At 52.4% G+C, this 27353-nt stretch overlaps 2 protein-coding genes and 1 non-coding gene across 3 annotated transcripts; all 3 read right to left on the reverse strand.

Moving 5' to 3' along the window:
- Positions 1 to 168: 168 nt before the first annotated feature.
- On the reverse strand, positions 169 to 8508 carry FTCD (formimidoyltransferase cyclodeaminase). The gene is made up of 14 exons (XM_056119543.1): positions 8375 to 8508; positions 7681 to 7864; positions 7179 to 7307; positions 6666 to 6754; positions 6405 to 6584; positions 5486 to 5623; positions 5247 to 5378; positions 3549 to 3610; positions 2953 to 3082; positions 2679 to 2840; positions 2120 to 2163; positions 1031 to 1169; positions 560 to 655; positions 169 to 341 (listed from the first exon to the last, which is right to left on the reverse strand). Exons 1-14 carry the CDS (start codon positions 8426 to 8428, stop codon positions 255 to 257), a joined length of 1626 nt encoding a protein of 541 aa, XP_055975518.1. The 5' UTR covers positions 8429 to 8508; the 3' UTR covers positions 169 to 254.
- A 1753-nt stretch (positions 8509 to 10261) lies between these two features.
- SPATC1L (spermatogenesis and centriole associated 1 like) lies at positions 10262 to 26507 on the reverse strand. The gene is made up of 4 exons (XM_056119841.1): positions 26303 to 26507; positions 19928 to 20266; positions 10835 to 10986; positions 10262 to 10588 (listed from the first exon to the last, which is right to left on the reverse strand). The coding sequence occupies exons 1-4, from the start codon at positions 26505 to 26507 to the stop codon at positions 10262 to 10264; spliced, it is 1023 nt and encodes a 340-aa protein (XP_055975816.1).
- LOC130029027 (U6 spliceosomal RNA) lies at positions 22448 to 22554 on the reverse strand. The gene has a single exon (XR_008793244.1). It is a non-coding gene; the product is annotated as a U6 spliceosomal RNA (small nuclear RNA).
- Positions 26508 to 27353: the final 846 nt, after the last annotated feature.

The following is a 27353-nucleotide window of genomic DNA, read 5'->3' on the forward strand; positions in this document are numbered from 1 at the left end:
GTGTAGGTCTGCAGGCAGAGGGCTGCCCCCACAGAGCTGTGACGCAGGGACAGGACACTGCAGGGCTCCCCGAGCCTCTCCGAGAGAGCAGGGTTGTGGGCCCCACCACCCAGCCCCCCACGTTCCCCCAACACACCACACAGACCTGTTGTACCCCAACTTTACTGGAAGCCAAAGGGAATGCAGGTTCCCCCCACGTAGCAGATCCCACTCCCCACCCCCTGCCCCACCAGGCCGATATCTGTCAGGAGGGGTCACTCCTGCCGGGCCTCCAAGCGGTTCAGCACCAGGGCAGCCTGGGCCTGTGCGTCCTGCAGGAGGCTGGAGATGCGCCGGCTGACCTGCACAGAGGGCCATGTCAGCTCCCGCCACTCTGGCTCTGCCTGCTGCAGTGTCCTCTCGGGAGGCAGAGCCGTCTATCCTGAGGCCACCCACTCTGTCCCTGGCCTACGGGGTAGTGCCCTGTGCCGGCTTCGGCTGGGCAGTGGTCCAGGCAGGCAGGAGTGTCCTGCTGGAGCAACGAGGACGGACAAGCCAGGGCAGGCTGGCCACTGCTCACCTGCTCCTTGAACTGCTGGTCAGTGATGTCCTTCAGGTTGATGAGCACATTGAAGTAGGCACCAAACACTCCCATCTCCAGGGCCTTGGCCGCCACCTGCGGCAGCAGCCAGCTGAGCACCAGGGTCTGGGTGGGCTGCCCAGAGCCCCCGAGTGAGGCGGCAGCCTCCCTTCTCACCACAGAGTTCTGGGACCCTCCAAGCAGGGTCTGCGCCCCTGATAGGGAGAGCCCTCTGGGAGGAGCCTGCCCTCCCCGTGAGTGGCTCTGGCTGGAACCCAAGGGTCACCTTGAGCAGGGTGCCCATAGGATTGCAGCCCCCCCTGCCCTGCCCCACACCCCCAGCCTGAGGCGCCCTAGAGTCAAGGGAGCAAGGGGTGCAGGAGGAAGGGACACGGGTCTGCTTGGGGCCCGCCTGGTGCCCACCCCTGTGGCTGCCTCCACCACCCTGTGCTATGCCCTCCCCGGGTGTACCTGCATGTCTGACCGACAGGCCAGGTTCCCATGCTGGGCCAGCTCCTGCAGTGCCGGCCACAGAGAGGCCACCTTCTCTGCCAGACTGAGGGGCACACCCACGGCACATCGCAGCCCCTCTTGCAGTGCCGCTGTGCGCCTGGAATAGGAGGCATGGTTAGAACCAGGCGTCCAGGGACCCTCGGCCTGTGGCATGCACCCATGGCCCATGATCATGAACAGAAAGAACCAGGACTGAGGGACAGACAGCAGAACCGCCTCTCCTTCAAGTGTGACTTCAACTCAGAGCTGGGTTCCCCCTTCAGAGCATATCTCCCTTCAGGACTGTCTCCCTTCACTACTGTGTCCCTTCAGGGTGTGTCTCCCTTAAGGGTGTGTCTCTCTCTTCAGGACTGTCTCCTTTCAGGGCATGTCTCCCTTCAGGACTGTCTCCCTTCAGAACTGTCTCCCTTCAGGGTGTGTCTCCTTTCAGACTGTCTCCCCTCAGAACTGTCTCCCTTCAGGACTGTCTCCCTTCAGGACTGTCTCCCTTCAGAACTGTCTCTCTTCAGGGCATGTCTCCCTTCAGACTGTCTCCCCTCAGAACTGTCTCCCTTCAGGACTGTCTCCCTGCAGGGCATGTCTCCCTTTGGCACTGTCTCCCTTCAGGGAGTGTCCCCCTTCAGGACTGGCCCCCTTCAGGGTGTGTCTCCCTTCAGGACTGTCTCTCTTCAAGGCATGTGTTCCTTCAGGGCATGTCTCCCTTTAGGGAGTATCCCCCTTCAGGACTGTCTCCCTTCAGGGTCTGTCTCCCTTCAGAACTGTCTCCCTTCAGGAATGTCCCCCTTTAGGGCCTATCTCCCCCAAAGGCATATCTCCCTTCAGTACTGTTCCCCTTCAAGGCGTGTCCCCCCTTCAGGGCATGTCTCCCTCCATGAGCTTGTCTCTCTCCAGGTGCATGTTGCCCCTTCAGGGCGATGCTGTCCATTCAGGGGTGTGTTTTCCCACTTAGTGGCCTGTACCCCTTCAGTAGCAGTGTTCCTTTCAGTAGCATGGCTTGTCCCCACCTTCCAGGGATGCCCCCACTTCCAAAAGTGCCCCTATCCTCACCTGTCTCGCTCCTCCGGGGTGCCCTTGGGCATCTTCATTGCCTCCTGCACAGCAAGACCAAAGAGTGCATGAGGAACATTATCAGGGGCCCCTAAGTGGCTGGGACTCCACAGAGATGGGTTGGCAGAGAAGGTGGGGGCATTAGTGCTTCTTGTCCCCTTCTGGTTGTTACGGGAACTCACCTGACAGCTTGGTGTGGAGAGTGGGCAGATCCCACACCCTGGTACGACCAAGGGCCGGAAGCCCTCCAGGGGGTGAAACCGCTGGTTTCAGGTGCAGCAGAGGGAGCTGCTGCTTTCCTGGCCTTGGGGTTGGGGCATGCCCACTAGTCTGGCTGCAAGTTCATGTCCAAGGCCGGTCAGCTCCCTGAGTGCGGGCCTGACCACGTGTGCAAATAGGCACCACTGATTCTTCCTGGGGTCAGAGGCCTGTGGAGCAGCAGCCTCGGGCCAGGCCCTGAAGGCCAGGGTGGCCTCTCCTCCAGACCCCTCACCTCAACCCCTCCCCAGTCCCCGAAGGCCCCTCACCCATCAGACCCTCCCTCCCCTGCCCTGCTCACCAGGTAACCCTCAAAGGCCCGAGCATCCTTGTCCACCAGCGCCGTCAACTCAGCCAAGGCTGTGTGGAATGGGGGAATCAGGCGTCGCATGGTGGCGTCCAGGTGCTCAAACTGGCGCCGGCCGTAGGTCATCAAGCCGGCCATGGAAGCGAGTGCTGCACCCTGGCAACAGGCCAGACAAGTCCAGAGACACCACCACATGGCATATGCCCCCCACACTCATGCCAGTCCTCTCCCTGTCCCCCTCCCATTCCTGCCCCACTGCCCTGCTCACCATGGCTGCACTGGCCGCCGCCACTGAACCGCCCCCAGGGGCTGCTGAGCGGGCGCCCACCTCCTGGATGAAGGCGCCCAGGGGCTTGTCCACCAGGCTCTGCTTAGACTCATGGTCAGGGACCAGGTACCTGAGGGTGCCAGGCAGACAAAGCCAAGTGGGGAACAGGGGCTTGTGGGTTGGTGACAGGCTGAGGCCCTGGACATGAGGCTCAGGGATGGGTCTTGTTCTTTTTTTGGGGGGGGTTCACACCCGGTGATGCTCAGGGGTTACTCCTGGCTCTGCACTCAGGAATTACTCCTGGCGGTGCTCAGGGGACCATATGGGATGCTGGGAATTGAACCCAGGTTAGCCACATGCAAGGCAAATGCCCTACCCACTGTGCTATCGCTCCAGCCCCAGGACGGGTCCCATCTTGCCCGTCTCTGCTGAGGTGAGGGTTGGCTCTGGCCCCTGCTTCAGACCAGCAGCACACAGGAGCCCACTGAGAGTATGTGAGACTGGGGGACCTTGCTGCATCTCACACCTGGGTCCAGCCCTTGACTGTGGTGGGAGAATGACCCAGTGGAAAGTGAAAGAACTGAGGGGAGACTCACTCAATGATCCGCTCCTTTGGGTTGAAGGGGGTCAGGGAGTCCAGGCCCAGCCGGTTCACCACCTGGAAAGAATGAGGGGAGGTGACAGGTGACTGGAGGGAGAAGCCCTCTGAGAGGCTGGTGGCACCCACTTGGCTCTCAGTGTAGCGCCCAGTGACCTCTGCAAGGAGCAGGGCACACACAGAGGTGCTGAGGGTCAAGGTGTGGGTATCAGCTGCCCAAGCCCAGAGCCACCAACCTGAACCACCAGTCTTGAGTGGCACCAGAAGTGGCCCCTGGATCCCCTCACCATTGCTTGGGAGGCCCCCAAAATAAAAAGGGGTCATCCTGAAGGCCCAAATAGGATACCCCAAGATGAGCAGGACGACTTGGGGAAATTCAGCCTCTCTTTCTGGCTTGAGCCACACAAGGGTAAACCCAGCCAGGTTCCATCAGCCGAGTTGCTCAGGCCTCTCCTGAGTAGGGGAGGGTACTCACCCACACGACCGGCCTCCCCTCACAACCCAGAGAAACAATGGGTGCACCCTGCCTAAAAGGGACAGGAGGGGTGCAGGAGAAACCAGCCTGGAAGTGAGATGGGGTTTCTGAGGTGAAGCCCCAATGTGGGCTGGCAGGGGCCACGAGGAGACCCAGGCCCAGGGGAGCACCTTGGTGCTGCCTCCCCTAGACCAGAGAGAAGCCACGAGATGAACCTCAGAGCAGGCACCGAGAATGTGTCACCCAGTGGTCTGAGTCCTCCACCCCCCTACCCCGGGTCGTTCCAGTCTGAGAACAGGACTGCAGTCGCTGGTGATGCTGGGGACCAGTATTAAGCAGAAGAACAGAGAGCAGAGGAGTGCATGGGTCCTGTCTTTCAAGAAGCCCCTGAGGCTGGCAGCTCTGTGGCAGGCACATGGCCTCAAGCAAGGTCAACCTAAAGTCAACCTGAGCTCCCATGTGTCAGAAACCTGCTCCACCACTTGAGATCCTCTCCTGACCTTAACACAATTTTTTGATTTTTGGCTTTTGGCGCAAAGATGCTCAGGATTCAGAACTGGCTCGTGCTCAGGGATCACTGCTGGTGAGGCTCAGGGGACCATATGTGGTGCCAGAGATTGAACTTGGGTTGGCGACATGCAAGGCAAGTGCTTTAACCCCTGTACTAACGCTCCAGCCTCTAAGCACACTTATATTTTAATCAACCTGTGGAGCTGGAGCAATGGTACAGTGGAAGTACAGTGGGCAGGGTGCTTGCTTCGTATGCCACTGGCAACCTCTCCTAGAGCAATCCTCTGTCTGTCAGGTCTGTCAGGGCAGGCCCTGACCATGGCCAGCAGTGGGGGTGTAGCCAGGGAACCACTTTCTAAGCTCTGTCCCCAGGATCTGAGCACCCAAGATCACAGATCAAATACCAGTGATGGGGAGGTGTGCCCAGCCCATCAGAGCACTGGGGTTCAGAGCCCCGGGATATTTTGACAGGAATTCCACATATTTGGGGTCCTAGAGAATATCTCAATAGTGTTGTTCAAGTGAACACAGCATGACTTCATCTCAGCTGCTGAGAGCTCTGGCCCATGAATGAGACTTAGTGGGGATGGCAGGGAGGGGGGCTGAGGCATCCAGAACACCGGGGGGCAACTATGACAACTGAGGGTGATCAGGGCCCCTTGGAGAGCACCCAGGATACCCTGGAAGCAGGGATCTCAGCATACCACCCACCAGCCTAATCCGATGTTCCTCCTCCAGGATGAACAGCTTCTCCTTGGCACAGTAGAAGGCTGCGGCGTCCAGGAGGGCCTTCAGAGGCACCAGCCCCACCAGCTGCGAGCCCACCACCGGAAGATTCAGCTCCTGCAAGCCACGGAGTGTGGATGTTCAGGGCAGCACCTGGTGCGCGACACAAGTGGCGCATTACACAGGTCACAGCTTCCAGGTCATCAGGAACACCTGCCACTTGCCTGGGCTTCCCTGCAGATCTCCTCATAGACAGTGTGCAGCGCTGTGACCTCAAAGTCCAGCAGGTTTGTGGACACCTGGGCCAGATTCATCTCCTCGAGGTACCAGCCAATGGCCTGAACCTTTTTCAGAAGTCCTGGCTGCGAAGAAAAAGCTTTCCCAGCGCAGGCCCTGCCCAGCCTCTCCTGTCTAGTGTGAAGGTGACTGGGTCTGTCCCCCATCTGACCCTGACAGGGACGTGGGCTCCACCTTGGCTCTGCCTCCAGGCTGGCACCACTGTGTGGCCATCAGCATGTGCCCTCCTCACCCTCCTCCCGGCTTTACTCTCCTCACCCTCCTCCTCACTCTCCTCACCCTCCTCCTCACTCTCCCTCTTCATTCTCCTCCTTTCTGCCCCCTCCTCCCTCTACACCCTCCTCACTCTCCCTCCTCTTCTCCTCTACCTTTCTCACCCTCCTCTCTCTCCTCCTCACCCTCATCTGCCTCCTCTCCCTTGTCCTCTCCTTCCTCTTCAACTCACTTCACCTTCTCCCTCCTCACCTTCCTCCCTACCCACCTCTTCCTCCCTCACTCTGAACTGAAGTCACAGTTGAGACCTGGCCCTCAACGTCATGGAAGATCAGAGTACTGAGCTCATGGGAGATCAGAGCACTGAGGTCATGGGGGACCAGAGGCACTGGGGGCAGAGGAGATATTGGGGGATGCTGAGGGCTGTGGCATATTGACAGCAGCTGAACCCACCTGATTTTCGGAAAATGTTCAAAGTCGGTGACCTCCCCTCAAACATTCAGGCCCCACATGGCCTGGAACTGAGGTCAGGCTGGTGGGCAGGAAACCTCCAGCCTCTGTCCTGCGCCCAGGTGCCAGTGCCTGAGGGGTGGGTGTGCCTGTGCCCTGGGGTGGGGTGTCTAAGGAGCACACCTGGTCCTTCCCTCGACCCTGCTCCCGGATGTTGAGCGCAATGCGGTGCGCCTGCTCCTTGGTGCTGAGCAGGTTGATGTTGAAGGCGACAAGGAACTTTCGTGCCCCTGTGACCGTGGCTCCCCAGCTGGGGACAAAGGTGCTGGGTCCAAAGTCAGGTGTCCACTCGGCCTGCTTGAGCTGTGGGGAGACCCACCTTGGTGAGGGGCCCCCGTGGAAGTCCAGCATGGGGCAAGAGGCACACCCCCAGGGGTCAGGCACCTTCTCCGGGAGGGCCTCGTACTCTCCGGCCCGGATGGCCGGCAGAGTCCGGCGGCTGGCTGTCCGTGCTGCTTCTCCATAGAGGTACACTGCAGGAGGTGGAGAGGTAAGGCCTTGCTAGGGGACTTGCTGAGCCGCTCATCCTCCGCTCAGAAACAAGCTGGGCCTCTCCCATCAGGGCAGGGACTCGGGGATCTGTGCCTCAGTTTCCTCACAACCATGTGGGAAGGGGACAGTAACCTCAAATAGCCAGGAGGGTTCAATTTTCTGCAGGAGTTATGCTGACCATGATGTCCCAGGACTCCCTCTGACTTGGCCTCGTGATGGTGGGCACTCAGCTAACCCAGGCCCCTGCAGCCCCCTATAGGTCCGGGCAGACAGTGAGGGAGGGAGGCCTGCTCCTTCCTCTGAACAGAGGGACTCAGGCTGTGTTTTCCCATTCCCGCAGCTGTAGGGACCCCCGTCTCCCACTCACTGGTCCCTGCAGCTGTGGAGACTCTTTCCTTCACTCACCTGGCACGCCCAGCTCTCCTGCCAGGCGCTGCCCGAATGCCTGGGCACACAGCACACACTCTTCCATGGTGACGGCCCGCACAGGGATGAAGGGACACACGTCCAGGGCGCCCATTCGGGGGTGCTCCCCTGAGGATGTGGACAGAGGTGGGGTTTGGGGGCTCCCGCATGCACCCACCAGTCCTGCTGCCCAGCACGTACGGCTCTTGCTGACCGGAGTGGGGAGAGCTCCGGGCATTGGTGGGGGGTCCCCTCATAGCTCCAGGTGCCTTAACTCAGCTTCTTCTCTCCCAGTCAGGGTCACCCTGAGTCCCCCGGGGCCTGGCTTCTTCCACTGTAGGCAGCGAGACTCCTGCCCTTTGACCAGGTCTAAGGTCAGAGTCCACAGGTGATGGCAGGCTCCCTCCAGAGTTGTGGGACCCACAGACTGCCGGACATAGGGAGGTGGTGTGGGTGGCACCTTCAAGTTCCTGCTTGCAGGGCCCGGGACCCCCGGCCTTACCTTTGTGCCTGCTCATGTCAATGAGCTGGAAGGCAGTCCGGGCAGCATTGAGTGCCCCCTCCACCACATCCTCAGGCCGCCCCACAAACGTGTAGACAGTGCGGTTAGTGGATGGGCCGGCATCCACATCCAGTAGCACGCAGCCTGGTGTCTGAGCCACGGCCTGGGAGATGGCCTCGATGATCTGGGGGAAGGTTGACTTGAGTCTCATCCCAGGTCAAGAAAATGGGTGCTAGGACCCAGAGAACATAACATAGAGGGATCCCTCCTGGCCATGGATGGCGAGGAGGGGCGCTAAGCCTCCCGGAGAAACTGAGGCAGGAAATAGCATGGATGGGAGGACCTGGGGCCCCGAGAAAGTGCCCTTCAAGCCAAGGTCACAGAGGATCAGTGTACCCAGCCCTGTGGTCCCTGAATGTATGGGGTGGAGCCAGCGACACAGATACATCTTGGGCAGGAATTTGGGGATCTGGGTAGCTTGGTTCTATGCCTCAGTTTCCTCACAACCATGTGGGAGGCGATAGTAACCTCAAACAGCCTGTAGGGTCCAATTTCCCTCTCACTGACCAGCTCAAGCCTCCCAGGCTGGCTGCCCAGGCCTGGACACTGCCTGTCACACCACTAGACCCCCGCCCAGCCCCACAGCAGGCTCCCCGTCTCCCAGCTCTCAGCCTATCAGCCCCTGGCACCTCACCTCCTTGTTGTTTCCCTCGGAGAAGTTAGGAACACACTCCACCAGCTGCGACATTGTGGCCTCCAGGCGCAGGGCACTCACTGCCTTGCTGGCGCCACGCTGCCCCTTTGTGCACAGGCCGGCTGCTCATTAACCACTGGGCTGGCAGGAAGCGGAGGCTGCGCAAACACCCACACAGGGGCCAGCCAGCACCCCAGGTGGGCTCCGCAGAAAGGAGTGTCAGAGGGGACCCCTGAAAGGCTCCCCAGGTGGGGCCTGGGGTCATCTCTTCTGATCCTGACCTGGTCAGGGTCACATGTCTGTGTGACCTTGGGGTGACCCCCCAGGTCTCCACCCTGTGACCTACGGACTTATTTCTTGATGTACCAAAATAGTCCTCGGGGCCTCAGGAAGCCTGTGCTGGGCCTGCCCTCAGCCTCTACTCAGGTGGGGGGGGGGGCAGTGGAGGCACAGGCAGAAACCCCACCAGCTCCCTGGGCACCCAACAGGTTCAGGTCTTTGGGGGGACAGGGTCCCTCAGCGGCAGGGTCCACATGGTGGGCCTGTGGCTCAGTGCTTAGGCCATCAAGAAGTGATGAGGGGACATGCAGGATCAGGGATGGAATTCGGGGCCTTGCATGTGGCAGGCTCACATTGGGTGACCTCCCATTTCTGGGCAAGAACTGGGTCTCATTCACACTGGCACACAAGCTGTCCTGGCAGATCAGGGCAACTCCATCCCTACCCCACACACACCAGGAGCAGCTCCTCCGGGTGCACCTGTGCTCATTCTAGGTATATCTGTGCTCGTCTGGGTGCACCTGTGCTCGTCCTGGGTGTACCTATGCTTGTCTGGATGCACTTGTGCTCATCCTGGGTGCACCTGTGCTCATCCTGGGTGCACCTGTTGTCCTGGGCACACCTGTGTTTGTCCTGGACATACCTGTGCTTGTTCTGGGAGCATCTGTGCTCTTCATGGGTGCACCTGTGCTCATCCTACTTGTACCTATGCCCATACCAGGCATACCTATGCTCATTCTGGGCATACTTGTGCTTGCCCCATAAGCAGTCAGCACCTGAGTCTACTCACCCCATGGCAGGGTGGGCTGACCAGGACATGCCCAGATCTCCTGGACCCCTGCCATGGTGGACAGTGGCTCCTGTTCTGTCTCTGGCTTCTTCCCGGACCCCCTTCAGGGAGTTACCAGAGTTCTACCCAACCTAAGCAGGATGGGGAATCCTAATGGTAGAGTGACAGGAATGCAGCTGCAGAGAAGTGACCAGGGACCCCTACATAGGAACAGTCCTAGGGAGCTTCAGGCATAGGCCTTGCCTACAGCCCTGAGGTCATGTCCTCTCAGCTCCCAGGAAGCTGGTGCTGGGCCAGTGCTGGGCCCCAGCTGGGGACATAGTGTGGGGACAGGACCCAGCGAGGCCCAGCTGGTTCTCAGGAGCAACTTGGAAACACCCAGGGTGAAGAGTCCTGTCTCTGAGGCACCTGCAGGGACTGTGGGTGCTGCTTGCGCACAATCTTCACCTCAGGCTCCCTGCTGGGGCCACCCTGTGGTTCCTTCCCTGGAGAAACTGGTTTTGGGATGAGGAGTGCCAGGACCCGGGCCTGGGGTTGCGGCCCCCAGGACTCCGTGCCCCTCCGTAGCCCAGCAGTGCCCCAGGCATCCTCTACCCTCAAAGAGCCAAAGGTAAGGCACACAGGTAAACAGATGATTTTAATGGAGTGTGACAGCTGCCACGAGGTGGCGGTGCGCAGGGGGCTCTGCCCACTGCTCCGCTCCCAGAGCCCCGCTCGACCTGCAGCCCCAGGCATCTTGCGGACCCCTACATGCCGAGGGGACGCAGGCATGGGCCCCCGTTTGAAAAAACACGTTTATTGCGGAAGGGCCGGCGGGCTCACCAGGCGAAGAGTGGCTTGCTGTCCTCCTTGGAGAGCTCACACAGGCAGTTGAGCAGGAGCAGGGAGTCGCCAAGGAATTTGGGCGGCACCACGTCGATGACCAGCCTGCGCAGGGCCGCAGGGCTGCTGTGCAGGGGGTTGGCGCGCAGGTCCGGGCGCTGCTTCAGGATGCCGTAGGTGTTGATGAGGAACTCGCTGAACACTGGGTGCACGTCGCGGTTGTAGCCCAGCTTCTCCAGGCGCGTCGTCAGGGTCAGGTAGCGGTGCGTGAGCTCACGCAGCTTCTTCTCATCCACTGTGCCATCCAGGGACTTGATGGACGTCTGCAGGCACCCGGGGAACCTGAGTGCAGCTGGGGGGGCACTGTGCCCAGCCCGGCCCAGATCCAGTCACCCCACCAGGCCCCAGGAGGCTGCTCGGCCCGGCCACAAAAGAGGAGCATGGTCCAGGCCTACAAGGGTATTGGGGGGCTGGCAGTGAGGAACTGGGAGCAGGGGTCAGAAGAAATGCCTGGAAGAGGGATGGGAGCTCATGGGAAGAGGCTGGGGCCTAGCACTGAGCAGACACACCTGCCTGATCTTCTCAGGAATGTTGGACACGGTGAAGCCATAGAGCCGGGTCACCCCAGGGAAGACGTAGGCCAGGATGCGCCGGTCCAGCTGGAAGGCAATCTCTCCCACGATGCGCCCATCCTTCTCAGTGCCCGAAAAGCCCTGGATCTCTAGGGGATTTGGGGGAACAGTGAGAACAGTGAGCAGGGGCTCCCAGGCCCCCATTGAGGGCAAAGGCTGATTCAAAAAGTGCCCAAATCTAGGAAGAGGCACAGGGCCGGAGCAGGCATGGGGCGTGAGGCCCCGGGTTCCAACCTGGCACCACATGGCCCCCAGCACTGCCAAGCCTGAGCATGGCAGGAAGCACACCCAGGCCCCTGAGAGTCGCCTGGACCCCATTGTCACCAGGCCTGCTGGACCGCAGGACCAGCCATATGCCAAACCCCTCCTCCCCAAAGGAGACCAGATGAGGGGCTGGCAGGCAGAGTGGGGCCCCAGAGAGCAGCGTGCTGGGACCCGCAGACACTGCCTGTGCCCACGCAACCCACATGGTGGCTGAGGATGCCCAACCTTGGATGCCCTTGCCAGAAGTGCTCGTGGTTGCAGGCCATGCCCCCGAGTCCCTTCTCTCCCCAGGGCATCCCTCAAGACTGTTTCAGCCAGCCTGTGCCTGCTTGCACCCACAGCCCACCTGCACGGTCGCACCTCGCACCTGGCCAGGCTGCACAGGGCTCCCGTGGATCAGGCCTAGTGAGGAGCTGTGTCTGTGTAGCCCTCGGACTCACAGGCTGGGTCTGCCCGAGGCCTGGGAGGGGCAATTGGGGTGGGGGGCACTGGGGTGACCCCACCCTGTGTAGATACAGCTTCACTTCGGTTCCTGACAACTGATGGCATCCTGCACCCTGGGTTCTCGCCTGCGCTGGGTGGGCTCTCCACCTTTCCTGCCCATTGGTAATCAAAGCACGGACTCCTTTGATTGGTTGGTTGGGTTTAAGCATTCTGTCTATTCTGGACACATGGTCATAATCCTCTGTGGTTTTTTGTTTCTTTGTTTTGGATTTTGGCCATACCCAGTAGTGCTCAGTGCTTACCTCCTTGTTCTGTGCTCAGGGATCATGACTGATGAACAAGGGGGACCATATGGTTACAATTCTTTCTTCCTATTCTGTGGGATGACATTTTGCTTCCTATCAATGTGTTCCTTTAAAACAAAAATGTTTTATTTTTGATATCTGGACTTTGAGTGCTGCATCTAAGAATCTGTTGTCAAATCCAAGGTCATAAGGAAGTTCTGTGTTTTCTTCCCAGAGTTGTATGGTTTTCTCTTCATTTTCAAAGTGCAGGGAAGTCCAGCTTCATTCTCCCACACGCGGCTGTCCACCTGTTCCCCGCCAAGTGCCGTGAGGTGATTTCACTAAAGTACCACATCTCCCAGCATTCCACACGTGGCACTGGCCAGCACTTGTGGCCCCCACTTTGTGGTCCTCTAGCCCCACCCCCGTCTCCTCTTTTCCTCTAATACAGAGGTTCTCAAATTTATTTGGCTTGTGATCACCCCCTTTTCAGAAAAGAACCACTCAGTGGCCCCTGGAACTCTACCTTCTTAAAATGAAGAAACTGAAAGTCTCCCAGTTCTACCCATAGCTCCTACTGCCCCCCCCCCATCCTTACAGAGCACCGAGGAGTGGGATTGCCCGGTTTGTGAAGGCACTGGTCTCACTGATAGAAAATTCTTTTTTCTCCACTCGATCCTCTTGCCCTGTCTAGCATCCCTGCTGTAGCCATAGCCGATGATTGCCCCTCCTTCTGCCTCAGTCATGCCACAGCCTGTGATGCTCAGAGGTTACTCCTGGCTACTTGGAGGTCACTCCTGGCAGTGCTCAGTGACCTTGTGGTGCTGGAGACCAAGCCAGGGTTGGCCATGTGCAAGGCAAGTAGTTGCTGATTCTTGAAGCTTCACACTGAGCTGTTTCGAAATGAGCTTCCACCTCCAGTCTTGCTCTCCTTTTGTAAGTCTATTCCCTCCCAGGTCCCTTGCTTCTCCATCTTGTTAGTGTGTACAAAGAAGCAAACTGGGATTCTGATGGAAACTGATTAAATTTATGAAACTTTATGAAAAGTACTCTTAACAACATCAAATTTCAAGTTCTTGAGCAGGAGGCATTTTCTCACTTATTTAGGGCTGCATTTCTTTCCACGATGCTTTGTACGTTTCAGTGTCCTGCAGTAGGAGGCAGTGCCAAGGAGTGAGGGTTGAGGATAAATCATGCACAAGGCTATTCGGGAAGATGAAGCTCAGGGAGGGCACATATAAACCCCTTCTATAGAAAAACATTTCTCTCACCAGGAATCCACCCTTTGCCCTGCCCAGCCCCTCTGAAGGCATAAATTAGGAGAAACAAGGTACACCTAAGATGTCCTAGAAATCCTTTTTGGAGAGAGGAGTGGACCACACCTAGTGGTGCTCAGGCATTATTCCTTAATCTGTGCTCGAAAGTGACCCCTCACAGTGCCTGGGGACCATATGTGGTGTGAGGGAATTAAACCAGGGCTAGCCACATGCAAAACAAGCAGCTTGCCATGGACTAACTATCTCTCCAACACTTAGAAATCATCTCCAGTCTAACCTAGGCTTTCAAAGATCCAGGACCCCCACCAAAAAAAAAAAACCACCTAAACCCTATTCTTCAAAATAAAAGCTGAATAAAACGATGGATCTGGAATCAAACAGAAAAAAAAGGGAAAAATAATCCAGGTTCAGAGAAAGGGATCCTAGGACAAAGGTGGAGAGAAGTGGATTCTGGTGGCGGGTACAGTGCTGGAAATTTTTATGCATGAGACCCTACCATTAACAGTTGAAAACCATACGGTTCCCGAAATAATTTTTTAAAAATCCTCCCTCTGGAAAGGTGAGATAGTACAGAGGGAAGGGGCTTGCCTTGTATGCAGCTGACTTGATTCCATCCCTGACACACACTGAGTCCCCTGAGCTCTGCCAGGAGTGATTCCTGAGCACAGGCCAGGAGTAAATCCTGAGCACTGCCAGGCGTGGCACAAAAATAAACACACATGTATACACACAAAAATAGCAAATTAAATCCAACAATACAAAAAAAAAAAAAGAACGTATCAGGACCAAGTGGAATTTGTCTCAGGAAAGTGGCTAGTTATAATTCAGTGATCAGAGTTAACAGATGACAAATGACAGATAAACTGATAGCTCATCCCCAGTGATGCTAAAAAAAGCATATAATAAAACCCAGCTCTCTTCATGGTTATGAAGCAGACTAAGAACTACAAGAAATATCCTGGTGAAGAGCACCTACAAAAGTCTTCACAAACATCAGACTTCCTTACTGTTGCATTTAGGTTTCCCTCCGCTCAGAGATTAAAAGAGAGGCCACCGTCACCTTTCTACTCCATGTGGTTCTGAGGTTCAGTCAAAGCAGTAAGACCAGAAAAGAAATACAGAGTACACTGATTAGATGTGAAAGAATAAGCTTGTCTGCAAATGGCCTGAACATCTTAAGGAAGTTTTTACAAGATACAAGAACCAGTTACTAGTGAGGCTGCAGAAACAAGGTGTGTTTGTCAGGGTTCTCCAGAGAAAAGAGAAGCAGAACCAACAGGGTGTATATATAAATGTATGGTATTGGTGTGGGTATGTGTATTATAAGTGTGAGTGTGTGTGTGTGTGTGTGTGGTGGGTATGAGTATTGTGGTGTGTGTGTGCACAGGTATGTGGTGTGGGTATGTGCATAGTGTGTGTGTTATTCGTGTGTTACATGTGAGTGTGTATGTATGTATACAAGTGTGTGGTGTGGGTGTGGGTTATGTGTGTGGTGTATGTGAGTGTTATTTGTATGAATGTGTAATATTTGTGTATTATGTGGTGGGTGTGTGTTGGGTATGACTGTGTGTGCATATACAGGTGTGTGGTGTGGGTAGTGGGTGGGTGTGGCACAAAAACAAACACATGCATACATACAAAAATAGCCAAATTGAGGGGCTGGAGCAATAGTACAGCAGGTAAGGCATTTGCCTTGCACACGGCTGACTCAGGTTCGATTCCCAGCATCCCATATGGTTCCCTCAGCAACACCAGGAGTAATTCCTGAGTGCAGAGCCAGGAGTAACCCCTGTGTATCGCCAGATGTGACCCCCCCAAAAAAATTTAAAAAAAAAAAAAACAAATTGATTCCAACAATACAAAAAAGTGAGTGTGTGGGGTGTAGTGGTCTGTGCAGTATGTGAGTATGTGCAGTGTGTGTATATACAGGTGTGTGTAGTGTGGGTGATGGATATGTGTGTGGTGTGTGTGTTATTTGTGTGAGTGCATAGTAGGTGGGGTGGTCTGTGTGCAGCATGTGAATGTGTGCAGGATATATATATATATAATTATAGGTGTGGTGTGTGAGTATGGACATATAATTAGTGTGTGTGGTGGTGTGTATGTTGGTGCATGTGTGCTGGGTATGTGCATATGTATAGGTGAGTGGGTGTGGGTATGTGTGGTGTGTGTTGGGTTTGAGTGTATACATTGTGTGTTCATATATACAGGTGTATCTTTGGGTACAGGTATTGTGTGAATGTGTATTATTTGCATGAGTATACGGTGTGTGCATGTGTGTGTGTGTGTGTGTGTAAGGGTATAGTTGTGAATGTGTGATAGGGCTTGGCTTGCATGCTCTTGGAGACTGACAAGCCAGGGATCTGCAGAGAAAGTCAGCAGTTTGAGGTTGAGGAGAGCCAAGGACAAAGTTCCCATTTGAGTTCAATGGTCTGAGACCCACGGAAACCAATGAGGTAGTTTCAGTCAAGGGACAAAGGTCTGAGACCTGAGAAGAGCTGGCACCTCTGTTGAAGTGCAAGGCCGGCATGCCAGGCAGCAGGGATTCTCTCCCTCAAGAGTTGAGAACAGCTACCTGCTTTACTCCAGTGATTTAAAAATTAAATAGTCTAAAAACACCCATTCAGAAATACCCAGAATATTTGAGCCCTCACCAAATTAGTTAACCACCACCGGGTTCAACATATAGAATCAACAGTTTGGGTTTTTTTTTTTTTTTGGGAGGGGGTTGGCTTTTTGGGTCACACCCGGTGATGCTCAGGAGTTAGTGCTGGCTCTGATTTCAGGAATCACTTCTGGCAATGCTTGGGAGACCATAAAGGATGGTGGGCATTGAACCCAGGTCAGCCTCATGCAAGACAAATGCCCTACCCACTGTACTATCACTCCTGCCCCCATACAGAATCAATTGTTACTGTCTGCTTGAAACAAGCAGAGATCAATGTTGATTTAAAAAAAATACTATTACAGCACCAAGACTATTAAATTTGAGAGAAAAATTCAGGAACAATGTACAAGACCTGCACACAGAAAGTTGCTCAGAAAAAAGGTTATAGACTGAATAGAAAGATGTTTAGGTATTTGTGGATCCAAAGATTCAGTGTCATTTCTCTAACTGATCTGCAGAACTTCAATCCCAGTCAAAATCATAGCAAACACAAAGGGGTACATTGATTCCACATCAATAGGAAAATGCAGAGGAGCTAGACTGACGAGAGCAACTTTGAGAAGAGGACAAAGTCATCTTCAGGACAGTCTTTTAACTGGAATAATGTAGACACAGAGAAGCAGAAAGAACCTAGAACAGTAGTATATACTTGTTGAACTCAGTTTTGAAAAGGATTGAAAGAGCTCAGTCCAGTTACTCTGGTGTTGGGTTAAGATTTCTGGGGTCTTCTCTGAGTGGGGTTGGGCAGCTTCCCCTACTCCTCCATACTTCCAGAAGCCCTGACAGACAAGTCTGTCTCCCACAGTTGCTACCATGTTGTCTCACAAACCAGCCCTGATCTTCAGATTCATGTACTAAATCTCCAAGGAGATGCAAGTCAAGCAGCTAAAATTCATGGTTACACCAGTTATCTTGGTTGAAAACTCGGGGGTGCCCTTGGAGGGAGGTGGACCAAGTACCGCCCTGCTGAAGCCCCAGCAGTCGCACCCATACCCACTGCTGGCACTACACCAGTGGCCCAACCCCACTGCTGTGCTAAGAATCTCTACAGACTCATCTCAGTTCTACAGATTCTGAAATTTCTGGAACTGCGACCACATGACAGCTTCCATATTTCACAGCACTGAAATTTCAGTAGGAGCACACCAAATTAGATGGAAAAGAAACAGAAATGCCAACTAAGCTGAGCAAACAAAGTCAATAACACAGAAGGCACAACTAGTGAACAACAGTGAACAACATCTTAGTAAATCCTCAAACAAAACCCCGTGGGGAGATGGAACAATTTTCACAGATTTTCTTTTACTGACATATTTTTGATAACTGTTTTAGCCATTTGTTGTAACAAGCAATATAAAATAAATTATCATGTGTTCTTTCACCCAGTGTACATTTCCCACCATCAATGTCCCAGTTTCTTTCTTTTTTTTTTTTCCTCTTTGGGTCATACCTGGCAATGCACAGGAGTTACTCCTGGCTCATGGTACTACTCTTGGTACAATTACTCAGGAATTACTCTTGGCGGTGCTTGGGTGACCATATGGAATGTTGGGAATCGAACCCTGGTGGGCTGTGTGCAAGGCAAACGCTCTACCCGCTGTGCTACTGCTCCAGCCTTGACCTCAGTTTCCTTTCCACCCAGTCTGCCTCTATAACAGACACCTCTCTTCACCCCCCCCCTCCCTCTCTCCCCCCATTCACCCCTTGTAGGCATAGTGTTTTGCAACGCTGATACTGAAAGATTATCATGTATATCACTTTACCTTCTCTCAGCACTCATTTCTGCCCAGAATGTGATCATTTTTAACTATCAGAGAATAGTGGTCCATTCTCTGTCCTAACTGCCTCTCTCACCCCCAACTTGTGGCAAGCTTCCAACCATGGACCAGTCCTCCTGGCCCTTGTTTCTACTCTCTTTGGCTATTGGTCTCATACTATTTTTATTTATATCTCACAAATGAGTGCAATCAATCTATCTTTGTCCCTCTCCCTATGACTCATTTTACTCAGCATGACACTCTCCATGTCCATCCATGCATTTATTTAAATTTGATGACTTCATTTTTCCTAACAACTGCATAGTATTCCGTTGTGTAGATATACCTATGTTTTTTACTGAGTCATCTGTTCTCGAGCACTCAGTTTATTTCCAGATTCTGGCTATTGTGAATAATGCTGCAATAAACACAGAAGTACATATGGCTCTTTCTGCATTGTTTTTTTGGGCCCCTTTTTGAGGAATGTCCATAATGTTTTCAAAAAGGCTGGACCAGTCCTTTTCCCCCAAATTTACACCAGCCCTGGTTGTTCTTGTTCTTTTGGGTGTGTGTCAATCTCTATGGTGTGAGATGATATATTATTGTTTTGATTTGCATCTCCGTGATTAGTGATGTAGAGCATTGTTTTTCATGTGCCTTTTGGTCATTTTTATCTCTTCCTAGAGGAAGTTTCTGTTTATCTCTTTTCCCCATTTTTTATGGGGTTGGATTTTTTTCTTGTAAAGTTCTACCAGTGACTTAAGTATATTTCATATTAACCCCTTTTAAGATAAGTGTTGGGTCAATACTTTTTCTCATTCTGTGGGCTGTTTTTGTATCTTGGTCACCATTTTCTTTGAGGTGCAGAAGCTTCCTAGTTTAATGAAGTTCCATTTATCTTTGCTTCCACTTGCTTTATCAGTGGTTTTTCATCTTTGAAGATCCTTTAGCTTCAATGTCATGGAGGTTTCTGCCTGTTTTCCTGCATGTACCTTAGGGATTCAGGTCTGATATTGAAGTCTTTAATTCATTTTGATTTAACTTTTCTGCATGTCATAGAAAGAGGTCTGAGGGTTTGTGTTTTTTTCTCTTTTTTTTTGCATGTAGCTGCCCAATTTTCCTGGCATTACTTGTTGAAGGGGCTTTCTTTGCTTCACTTCATATTTCTTGCTCCTTCATCAAATGATCATATACCTGAGAGTCTGTGTCAGGATAGTCAACTTTATTCCATTGATCTGAAGATCTATCTTTTTTTTTTTTTTTTTTTTTTTTTTGCTTTTTGGGTCACACCTAGTGATGCACAGGGGTTACTCCTGGCTCTGCACTCAGGAATCACTCCTGGTGGTGCTTGGGGGACCATATGGGATGCTGGGAATCAAACCCCGGTTGGTCGCATGAAAGGCAAATTACCTACCTGCTGTGTTATCACTCAAGCCCCTGAGGATCTGTCTTTATCCCAATACCATGCTGTTTTGGTTTTTTTTTTCTTTCTTTCTTTTTGAGTCACACCCGGCAATGCACAGTTACTCCTGGCTCTGCACTCAGGAATAACTCCTGGTGGTGCTCAGGGAACCATATGGGATGCTGGGAATCAAACCTGGGCCGGCCGCGTGCAAGGCAAACACCCTACTCACCGTGCTATCGCTCCAGCTCCAAAACCATGCTGTTTTAATTACTACCACTTTGTAGTACAGTTTGCAGTTGGGGAAGGTGATACCTCCCATCTTCTTTTCCCCAGGGATTGCTTTAGGTATTTGGTGGAAGGTGGAGGTGGAGGAGGTATTGTTTCATATAAATTTCAGGAGTGTCTGATCTATTTCTTTGAAAAATGTCATGGGTATCTTAAAAGGGACTCACTGAATCTGTACATGCCATTCTCTCTTAAACCTGATCTAATCAGGCTCACCCTCACTACTTGATAGAATTGAGTCTTGTTATGATTATTTCTGACCTATAATTATTTTTCAAAAGCCACAAAATTATCTTATTAGACTTAAAAAAAAGGATGATTTTTTTTTAAAAAAAATAGGAAGTAATGCAACCAAATCTCATACCAGTGAGACCCAGAGCTGGGAAACATCTGGATCAGTACACAGACTATTTGTGACCTTGAGTCAACAAAAATTTCCTTGATCAGACACAAAAGCATTAAAGTGGACTCTTCTTAGATGACAGCTATAAAAATAGATCTGCCAGACAGGGAGGTAATGGATTTGCTAATACTAAAGAGGTAAAAGATCTGAGCCAATGCAGCCTAGCTGCCAACACCTCTGCTGCGTGGCTATAGCAACTCACTACGTATCCCTGGCCACCCTGCAGACCCAGAACCCCCTTACCATTCAGGTAGAAACTCCTGCGGGTCCTGTCCCCTGAAGGCAGGCTGTTTTCCGAGAAGCACACCTTCTTGGGCCGGGACTCCAGTAGACTCTTATCTACCAGTGGATCTTGCAGGGGCCCCAGGAGCTGAGACAGCTTCCTGTCAGTGCCCCGGACCGTGTGCAGCTCTGTGGAGCTGAGGAAAGACTTGAAGGTGGCCGGGGAGGCAGTGGCACAGCCAGGAGAGGAGTCATCCTCACTGGAGAGGGGTGCATGGGAGCACAGCAGGTCCTCCAGGGAGGCCGTCTGCATCTGAGAGGACGTGTCCACAGCACTGGAGAACCTCCCGAAATCTGCAACTGGAGCAGGAGGAAAGGCTGGGAGACAGTGCTCTAGAGCCTGCCTGCATGCCCTGCTCCCTGGGGTTACGGGCAAAGAAGGTGACCATTCCCGTGTGCACTTCCTGCCCAATGAGTGCAGTGGAGACTGTTCTGCTACTGGCATTCTATATAAAGGGATCATTTCAAACACATCTTCTTTGCAGCATTCTTGGTTAAGATTTTGTCTTATTTTTTGCAGTGCTTGGGATCAAACCTTGGGCCTCATACATACAAGACAGGTGCTCTAGTTCTAAACCAAATCCTTGACCCAGTATTGCCTCTTTTTTAGAGCTATAACTATCCTGAATCATTTGGCAGCTACCAGGCTGACCCAAGGATTCCTTGACACAGTTACAGGTCCATGAATGTGTATATACACACATACCACACACCCTTATACATGTGTGTACATACCACACACATGCACAGAAACCCATGGACATGCACAACTGAACATATACTTGCTAAGAGGTGCAGAAGCACATGTGCACACACACACACACACACACAAGTGTGCACCTGCACACACAGCATTCTTTCAATTAATGCCTGAGCTGTTCACAGGTCCCTGTACAAGCAAGGCTTACACACTGAGCTCACTGAGGTTCCCTCTGCCACCAACACCTTCATTCCATTCTCTGACAATCTGAAAGTTGCCCACAGAAACCCACTGAGGTTCTCATCACAACCGCCATGCTTGTGCATGCTGCCCCCGTGAAGCCCATCCCCAACTCTGTCCAAATCCCAGGTGACGCAGGACATGGAGAGGGTTTGAGTTCCCACCATGTGAACTCTCTTTCCTTGGCTCACCTCTTGCTGGGATGCTGGTGTCGGGATACACTTGGTAATGGAGCTCACCAGGTGTCTCCCATGCTTGGCTGTGTGACTATTACCTAAGCATGACACACTGCCTGGGTGTGGTTCTAGAGGAGACTTACAGCCTTGCCCACAGCAGGTACCCCACCCTGAGCCAGCAGGGCTGTGCTTTGCTGGGTTTAGCTGAAAAGTTCTTTAAAACAATCTACGGAATTTTATATGAACTCAGTCCACTGCACTGGGGAGAAGGCACAATGGGCTGATAGACTCTGCATGCAGGACCCTGGGTCAATCTCCAGCATCATGTGATCCCTGTAGCACCACTGCAAGTGACCCCTGAGCACTGTCAAGCGTGGCCCCCAAATAGGGGGGAAATCCCTAGCACAGTCTTTTGTATTCTGCCAGCTGTGACAGAATGTTTTGGGTTATCTTATGGTGATTCATCATCAGCTCATTTAAATGTGTTCCTTTCAACTCACTGATTCTCCTGTGCCTGGTGAAATCCTCTCCTGCTCCAAATCATGCCTTTTTCCTTTTAGGAATAAGCTAATATGTATTTAAGAAATAAGTTTCCTAAGAGCCACGTTAAGAAAATGAACAGAGTCTTTTCAGATGCCTCAGCAGTGATATTACCCAGAAAAAATGGTTCCAAAAAACAGTCCCCAGGCCTGTGTCGCCCTGCCCTCATGCCTGTGGGTCAGTCCTGTCAGCCCCCGAGCTTCCAATTCAGTCCTCTTGCCAGATGTTGTCAACAGAGGGGCCCTCTTTCCAAAATTCACCAAATCAAAGGGGTCAAAACACCTTAGTCTGAGAGAAGATGCGTCTCTGAGCAAAACACCTTCCTGCTGCCCTAGGGATGAGTATAGGCAGGCAGGCAGGCAGGCAGGCGTACCCCACTTCTCCCCAGCACCCCTTGCCCAGTGTCAGGAGATTCCTATAGTAGCCAGTGTTTTGGCTTTTCTTTTAGCTTCTACTAGTGATTTCCATTAGTAATTTTCTTCTGTTACTTATTTGCCAGGCTGGAGCAATAGCACATCAGGTAGGGCGTTTGCCTTGCATGCAGCTGGCCCAAGTTTGATTCCTCCGCCCCTCTCGGAGAGCCCGGCAAGCTACTGAGAGTATCTCACCCGCATGGCAAAGCCTGGCAAGCTACCTGTGATGTATTCAATATGCCAAACACAGTAACAAGCCTCACAATGTTATTGGTGCCAGCTCAAGCAAATCGATGAACAATGGGAGGACAGTGACAGTGACAGTGACTTATTTGCCAGCCCCCAATATGGTTCCATCTGTTAATCCTCAGTGAAGCTTAAAATGTAGGTGTATTTTTTTTAAATTTTTTTTTTAAATATGGAATGCTTCACGAATTTGCGTGTCATCCTTGCGCAGGGGCCATGCTAATCTTCTCTGTATCGTTCCAATTTTAGTATATGTGCTGCCGAAGCGAGCACGAAAATGTAGGTGTATTTTCAGGTTACAGAAACTTATCAGTGAATAATAAGATTCAACAAGAAACTCAGCTCTTTGGAATTAAAACTATTCTTCTCACTAAGGATCAGATCAAGAAAGAAATGAAAACAGGAGGAGGCTAGGGATTTGAGGGGTGGGAGGGAAGCTGGGAACACTGAGAAAGTTGATGCTGGTGGTGGGATTAGTGCTGAAACATTGTCTAAAATTCAACTGTGAATAACTTTGTAAATCACAGTGCTTTAATGAAAAATAAATGAAGATGGGGAATCATTGAAAAAACAGAAAATGAGATTCTATATTAAGATATCATTTGAAACTATATTTAAGGGGACCAGAGTGATAGTATAGCAGGTAGGGCATTTGCCTTGCATGTGGCTGACCCAGGTTCAATTCCCGGTATCCCATATGGTCCCCCAAGCACTGCCAGGAGTAATTCCTGAGTGCCGAGCTAGGAGTAATCCCTGACCATTGTTGGGTGTGACCCAAAAAGAAAAAGAAAATCCGGGAAAAAAAAAACCAATAACAACTATGTTTAAGGTGGGAGGGAACTGGTGGTGGGAAATGAACACTGGTGGAGGGATGGGTGTTGGATCACTGTATGACTGAAACCTGGTCATGAACAGCTTTGTAACCGTGTATCTCATGGGGATTCAATTTAAAAATAACTTTTAAAAAAACCTATATTTAAGGTGAAATCAGTAACCCACATGCATTTTTAATCACCAAAAAATTAAACAAGCACGTGACTCAAAATATGAGAGAAACTCTTACAGAAAGCCAAAGTTAGAAAATAACAAAATGGGGAGGGATATTGGGGACATTGGTGGTGGAAAATGTACACTAGTAGAGGAATGGGTGTTCGATCACTGTATGACTGAAACCCAAACATAAAATTTTTGTAACTGTAGCTCATCGTGATTCAATTATATATCACTGTATCACTGTCATCCCGTTGTTCATTGATTTACTCAAGCAAGTGCCAGTAACGTCTCCATTCATCCCAGCGCTGACATTTTAGCAGCTTCTTCTTACTCGTCTTTCCCAATGTTGCCATATTAGAGGCTCTTTCAGGGTCAGGGAAATGAGACCTGTTATTGTTACTGTTTTTGGCGTTATCAAATACGCCACGGGTAGTTTGCCAGGCTCTGCCATGTGGGTGGGATACTCTCAGTAGCTTGCTGGGCTCTCTGAGAGGTCAAATAAATATATATATTCTTTTAATATATATATTAAAAGAAAATAACAAAACTTTATAGAAACTAAAGCACAAAGGACTAGAACTGGCAATGAGGAGAGTGGCATAAAAATGGCCAGGGAGAGACAGCTTAGTATAGAAAGGAAGACAACTGCATAGTCAGAAGCAGCCTGCTTGGGAACTGTCTCTAAGCAGCTCTTTGAAGACCTAAGGGGGCAGGAAGCCTGAGAGAGGGGTTTCAAGATCAGAGTTATTCTTTCCAAAGGGCTGCAGGCAGTGGGGGTTGGGCAGCGCACAGTCATCCTTCCCATGTCCCACTGTAGCACACACATGTATCTTCAGAACATACATTCTAGACTCTTGGCACTTTGAAAGGTGCTGGCTAAGGCTTGGCATGATGGCCCACAGGAGGAGACTAGGGGAGTCCATGGGTCTGAGCCCATCTACACAAGCTCAGGGCCATCATGGAGAGAAACCAGAAGCACCTCCACCAATGTGTCATGTTCTTTAGAATAAGGATAGAGGGCTCTTGCCCAGACCCAACCTGTGTCCCCCAACCCCAGGTGCCTGAGAGAATGAAGGAAAAAAGACCAAGTCTGAAGAGTCAAGACCAAGTTCTGCACATCCCCTCAGTTCAAAAATGCTCATGAGCAGAGCTGCAGATTCAGAACACAGAAGTCACTACAAAGTGTACTACAAAGTACACAGTTAACACAGCAGGAGTCCCAAGCTGCATGTCTCTTCCCCACAGTCTTCCCAACAGAACCCGGTCTGGGACTGAAGACATGGGCCAGAAGCCACATCATAAGGACAGCAAATGACTTGTTCTAAGAAAGTGAGAAGCAGCTGGAGGGATGACCAGGCACTTCCTGCCTGCCTGCCATGGAGGATATGCAAATTCAGACACCAAAGAAGAATGTGAGGGAGGAGGAAGTACTAGACCTCAGCCTTGGACCAGTGGTTGCACGCCTGGGAAAACTTTTCCTGAGGAGAGTGGGCAGAAATCAGCCATCTCTGGGATCAGAGCAATAGTACAGCAGATAGGGTACCTTGCACCAAGTATCTTGTACTTGGCTGACCGGGTTTTTCCCAGCATCCCATAGGGTCTCAAGCACTGCCTGGAGTGATCTCTGAGTGCAGGGCTAGGAGAAAGCCCTGAGTGCAGCCAGGTGTGGCCCCAAAAACAAAAACAAAAAACAAACATTTAAAGAATCTGCCATCTTACCACCTTGGGGTGAGAAAGAACTGAGATTGCAAACACAAGGCAATTGCTTCAGTCACGTATGTGTCAACAGTGGAATGCATGGTGTTTGTTAGAGGGAAGAGAGCCAAGAGCTTGCCAGAGAGGCATGTACCCAGATAAGCCTGGAGGCTTTCAAAGATAGGCGGCACCAGCTGTGGGCCTGCCCCAAACTCCACGGGCTGTGCTGGCTGTGGGGGAGTTTGTGGGGGCAAAGGGCCCCACCTCTGGATAGCACATGTGAAGGGGGAGGAACACAGCTGTCTGCATGGTTGTGTTGGAAGGAGCCCAAAGGCAGGGCGGGTGCTGGGCGCAGGAGAACACTGATTTCAACATTGTCCTGCTCATGGCCTCTGACCCAATGGCTCTGCTATGGTGGCTCCCAGACCTCCACACCATGGTCTGCACCTTATGAGAAATTCCTGCATCCACAGAGGTCGGACCATGACCCCCTCGAGGGAAGCCAAACATGCTCCTCATATCCACGGTAATACCACATCAGAGAGCACCCCAAGAAAACTCCTACTCACTGCCTTAGAAGGGCCCCAGGCCAACCTGGAGACTTGCCCTCTGGCTTCCAGCCGGGCATGAGTCCACACTGCAGCATGGCTCAGAGCTTGCACAGTGTGCTGGGAAGCAGGTGCTAAGGACCACGGGGCCCAAGCCCACTCACTCCTGCTCTCCAAGGAACAGCTGCTGGTGCCACCCTCCAGGCCTGTGCCTGGCAGGGGGAGGCTGCACATGGGGGCAGGAGTAGGCAGAGACCCTGCCTGAGAAGACCCAGCTGACAGTTCCAGGACTGCCTGGGCCTTGCCCACAGCTGGGGCCCTTCAGTGAAGGGGATACTGAGTGGGGTCCCTGAGTCCTCTGGTAGATGGGGTGTGCTTTGAGGGGGCCCTCTAGGAACAGCCCAGCCTGAGCAACCACAGCACTAAGCCCAGAATGACACGATTCTGGGATGGAAGGTGAGAGTGGCACCCCTCACCGAGGGGACAGGGGACAGCTGCTCACCCTCACCAGGAAACCTGGTTCCTTTGTCACACCCATCACCAGCCACCCTTGCCCAGGTACATACACTTGGGAGGGAGAAGGGCTGTATCTAAGGAATCAGAGTGGGCCTCCCACTCCTACTGGATTCAGACCTGAGGGGATAGGAGGGGGCCGTGGTCCCTGCTGGTGCCATCTTGGCCTGGCTATGCCATGAGCACAGCCACAGAGCCCCTCCCAGCAGGTGCTCCGGGTACCCAGTGCTCCCCTGCTACCCCCAGCAGACCTTCTGCCCAGGCTGCCTCACCTCCGCTCCCGGGCGAGCAGGTCTCCTCAGGGTAGGTGGGCCCCTTGGGGAAGAGCAGGTCGCAGTTACCATGGCCACAGCTGTCCTGACAGCTCTCGCTGAGCAGGCGCTTCAGCATCTGGTTCTCCTTCAGCAGCCGCACCTGCTTCTTGAGGTCCGCGTTCTCACTCATGAGCCGGTTCATCAGCTCGCTGCCCTCGGCCATGGCCACGCCACTGCTCACGTGTGGGTCTATGGCCCCATGGAGGTGGAAATAAAGCTCTGGCCTTGGGGTTCCAGGCCCCACTTCCGTAGCCTTGTGATGTCGCCTTAAAGAGGCGGCGCCTGTCCAGGTGTCCTCCTTCACTTCCCTACAGTTGGCAGACTGCACCCCCGTCAGAAAGGAGCTGCCCTGTAGATGACAGGTCTGACACTAGAGCCTGAGATCTGCCTGGGAGGATGGCCCAGCAGGAGAACAGCACATGACACGGCCAGGCCAGGAATGTTCCAGCACATTCTAGAAATGAACAGAACACTGGGCTGATAGGCCATCCATATGTGGCTTTCACAGGCCCCAGGAGGAACTCTGTGGACAGGTCCACAGGGGAAGGGAAGGCAACAGCATTCAGGACCAAGAGCAGATGCTCTGCCTGGCTCTCTCATGGTACTGAAAATGCCATTTCCTTCCCACTGAGAAGCCCTCTCCCCCCACTCCCATTACTCCAATCTACCTATAGTTTGCTGGTGTTAATGCTGACCTTACCAGCATATTGCACATGGCTCCCTTCTGCTATTTTCTGCAAATTGTTTGGATTGTTATTTCCTTCATTTTCTGTTTCATTAAATTCATCCATGACAAAGACCACTTGGCCTCGAGTTTTTTTCTGGGTACATTTTCTGTCTTCAGCTCAGTTTCTTAAGTAAATAAAAGGTTATTTAATTTTTTCATTTCTTCTCCTATTCCTCTAAGTAATGGCTGGGTCTTTTCACATAGGTCCTCTACGGGCACCAAGTATTCCATGCCCTTCCCTGCTGTCCCTCTGTGGGGACCATCAGGTGTGCTCCCCCCCCA

This window comes from Sorex fumeus, unplaced genomic scaffold (genome assembly GCF_029834395.1).
Source record: "Sorex fumeus unplaced genomic scaffold, SorFum_2.1 ptg000041l, whole genome shotgun sequence".
Lineage (NCBI taxonomy): Eukaryota > Metazoa > Chordata > Mammalia > Eulipotyphla > Soricidae > Sorex > Sorex fumeus.

Excerpts from the sequence above, each read along its gene's own strand:
- FTCD (XM_056119543.1), bottom strand. The coding sequence starts at position 8,428 with ATGTCGCAGCTGGTGGAGTGTGTTCCTAACTTCTCCGAGGGAAACAAC. Across the intron at positions 6,585-6,665 it reads ACGAGGCCCTCCCGGAGAAG|CTCAAGCAGGCCGAGTGGAC; the intron begins GTGCCTGACCCC and ends GTCTCCCCACAG. Across the intron at positions 5,379-5,485 it reads AGATCTGCAGGGAAGCCCAG|GAGCTGAATCTTCCGGTGGT; the intron begins GCAAGTGGCAGG and ends CGTGGCTTGCAG.
- SPATC1L (XM_056119841.1), bottom strand. The coding sequence starts at position 26,507 with ATGGCCGAGGGCAGCGAGCTGATGAACCGGCTCATGAGTGAGAACGCG. Across the intron at positions 20,267-26,302 it reads CTGCTCGCCCGGGAGCGGAG|TTGCAGATTTCGGGAGGTTC; the intron begins GTGAGGCAGCCT and ends CTCCTGCTCCAG. Across the intron at positions 10,987-19,927 it reads CAGGAGTTTCTACCTGAATG|AGATCCAGGGCTTTTCGGGC; the intron begins GTAAGGGGGTTC and ends CAAATCCCCTAG.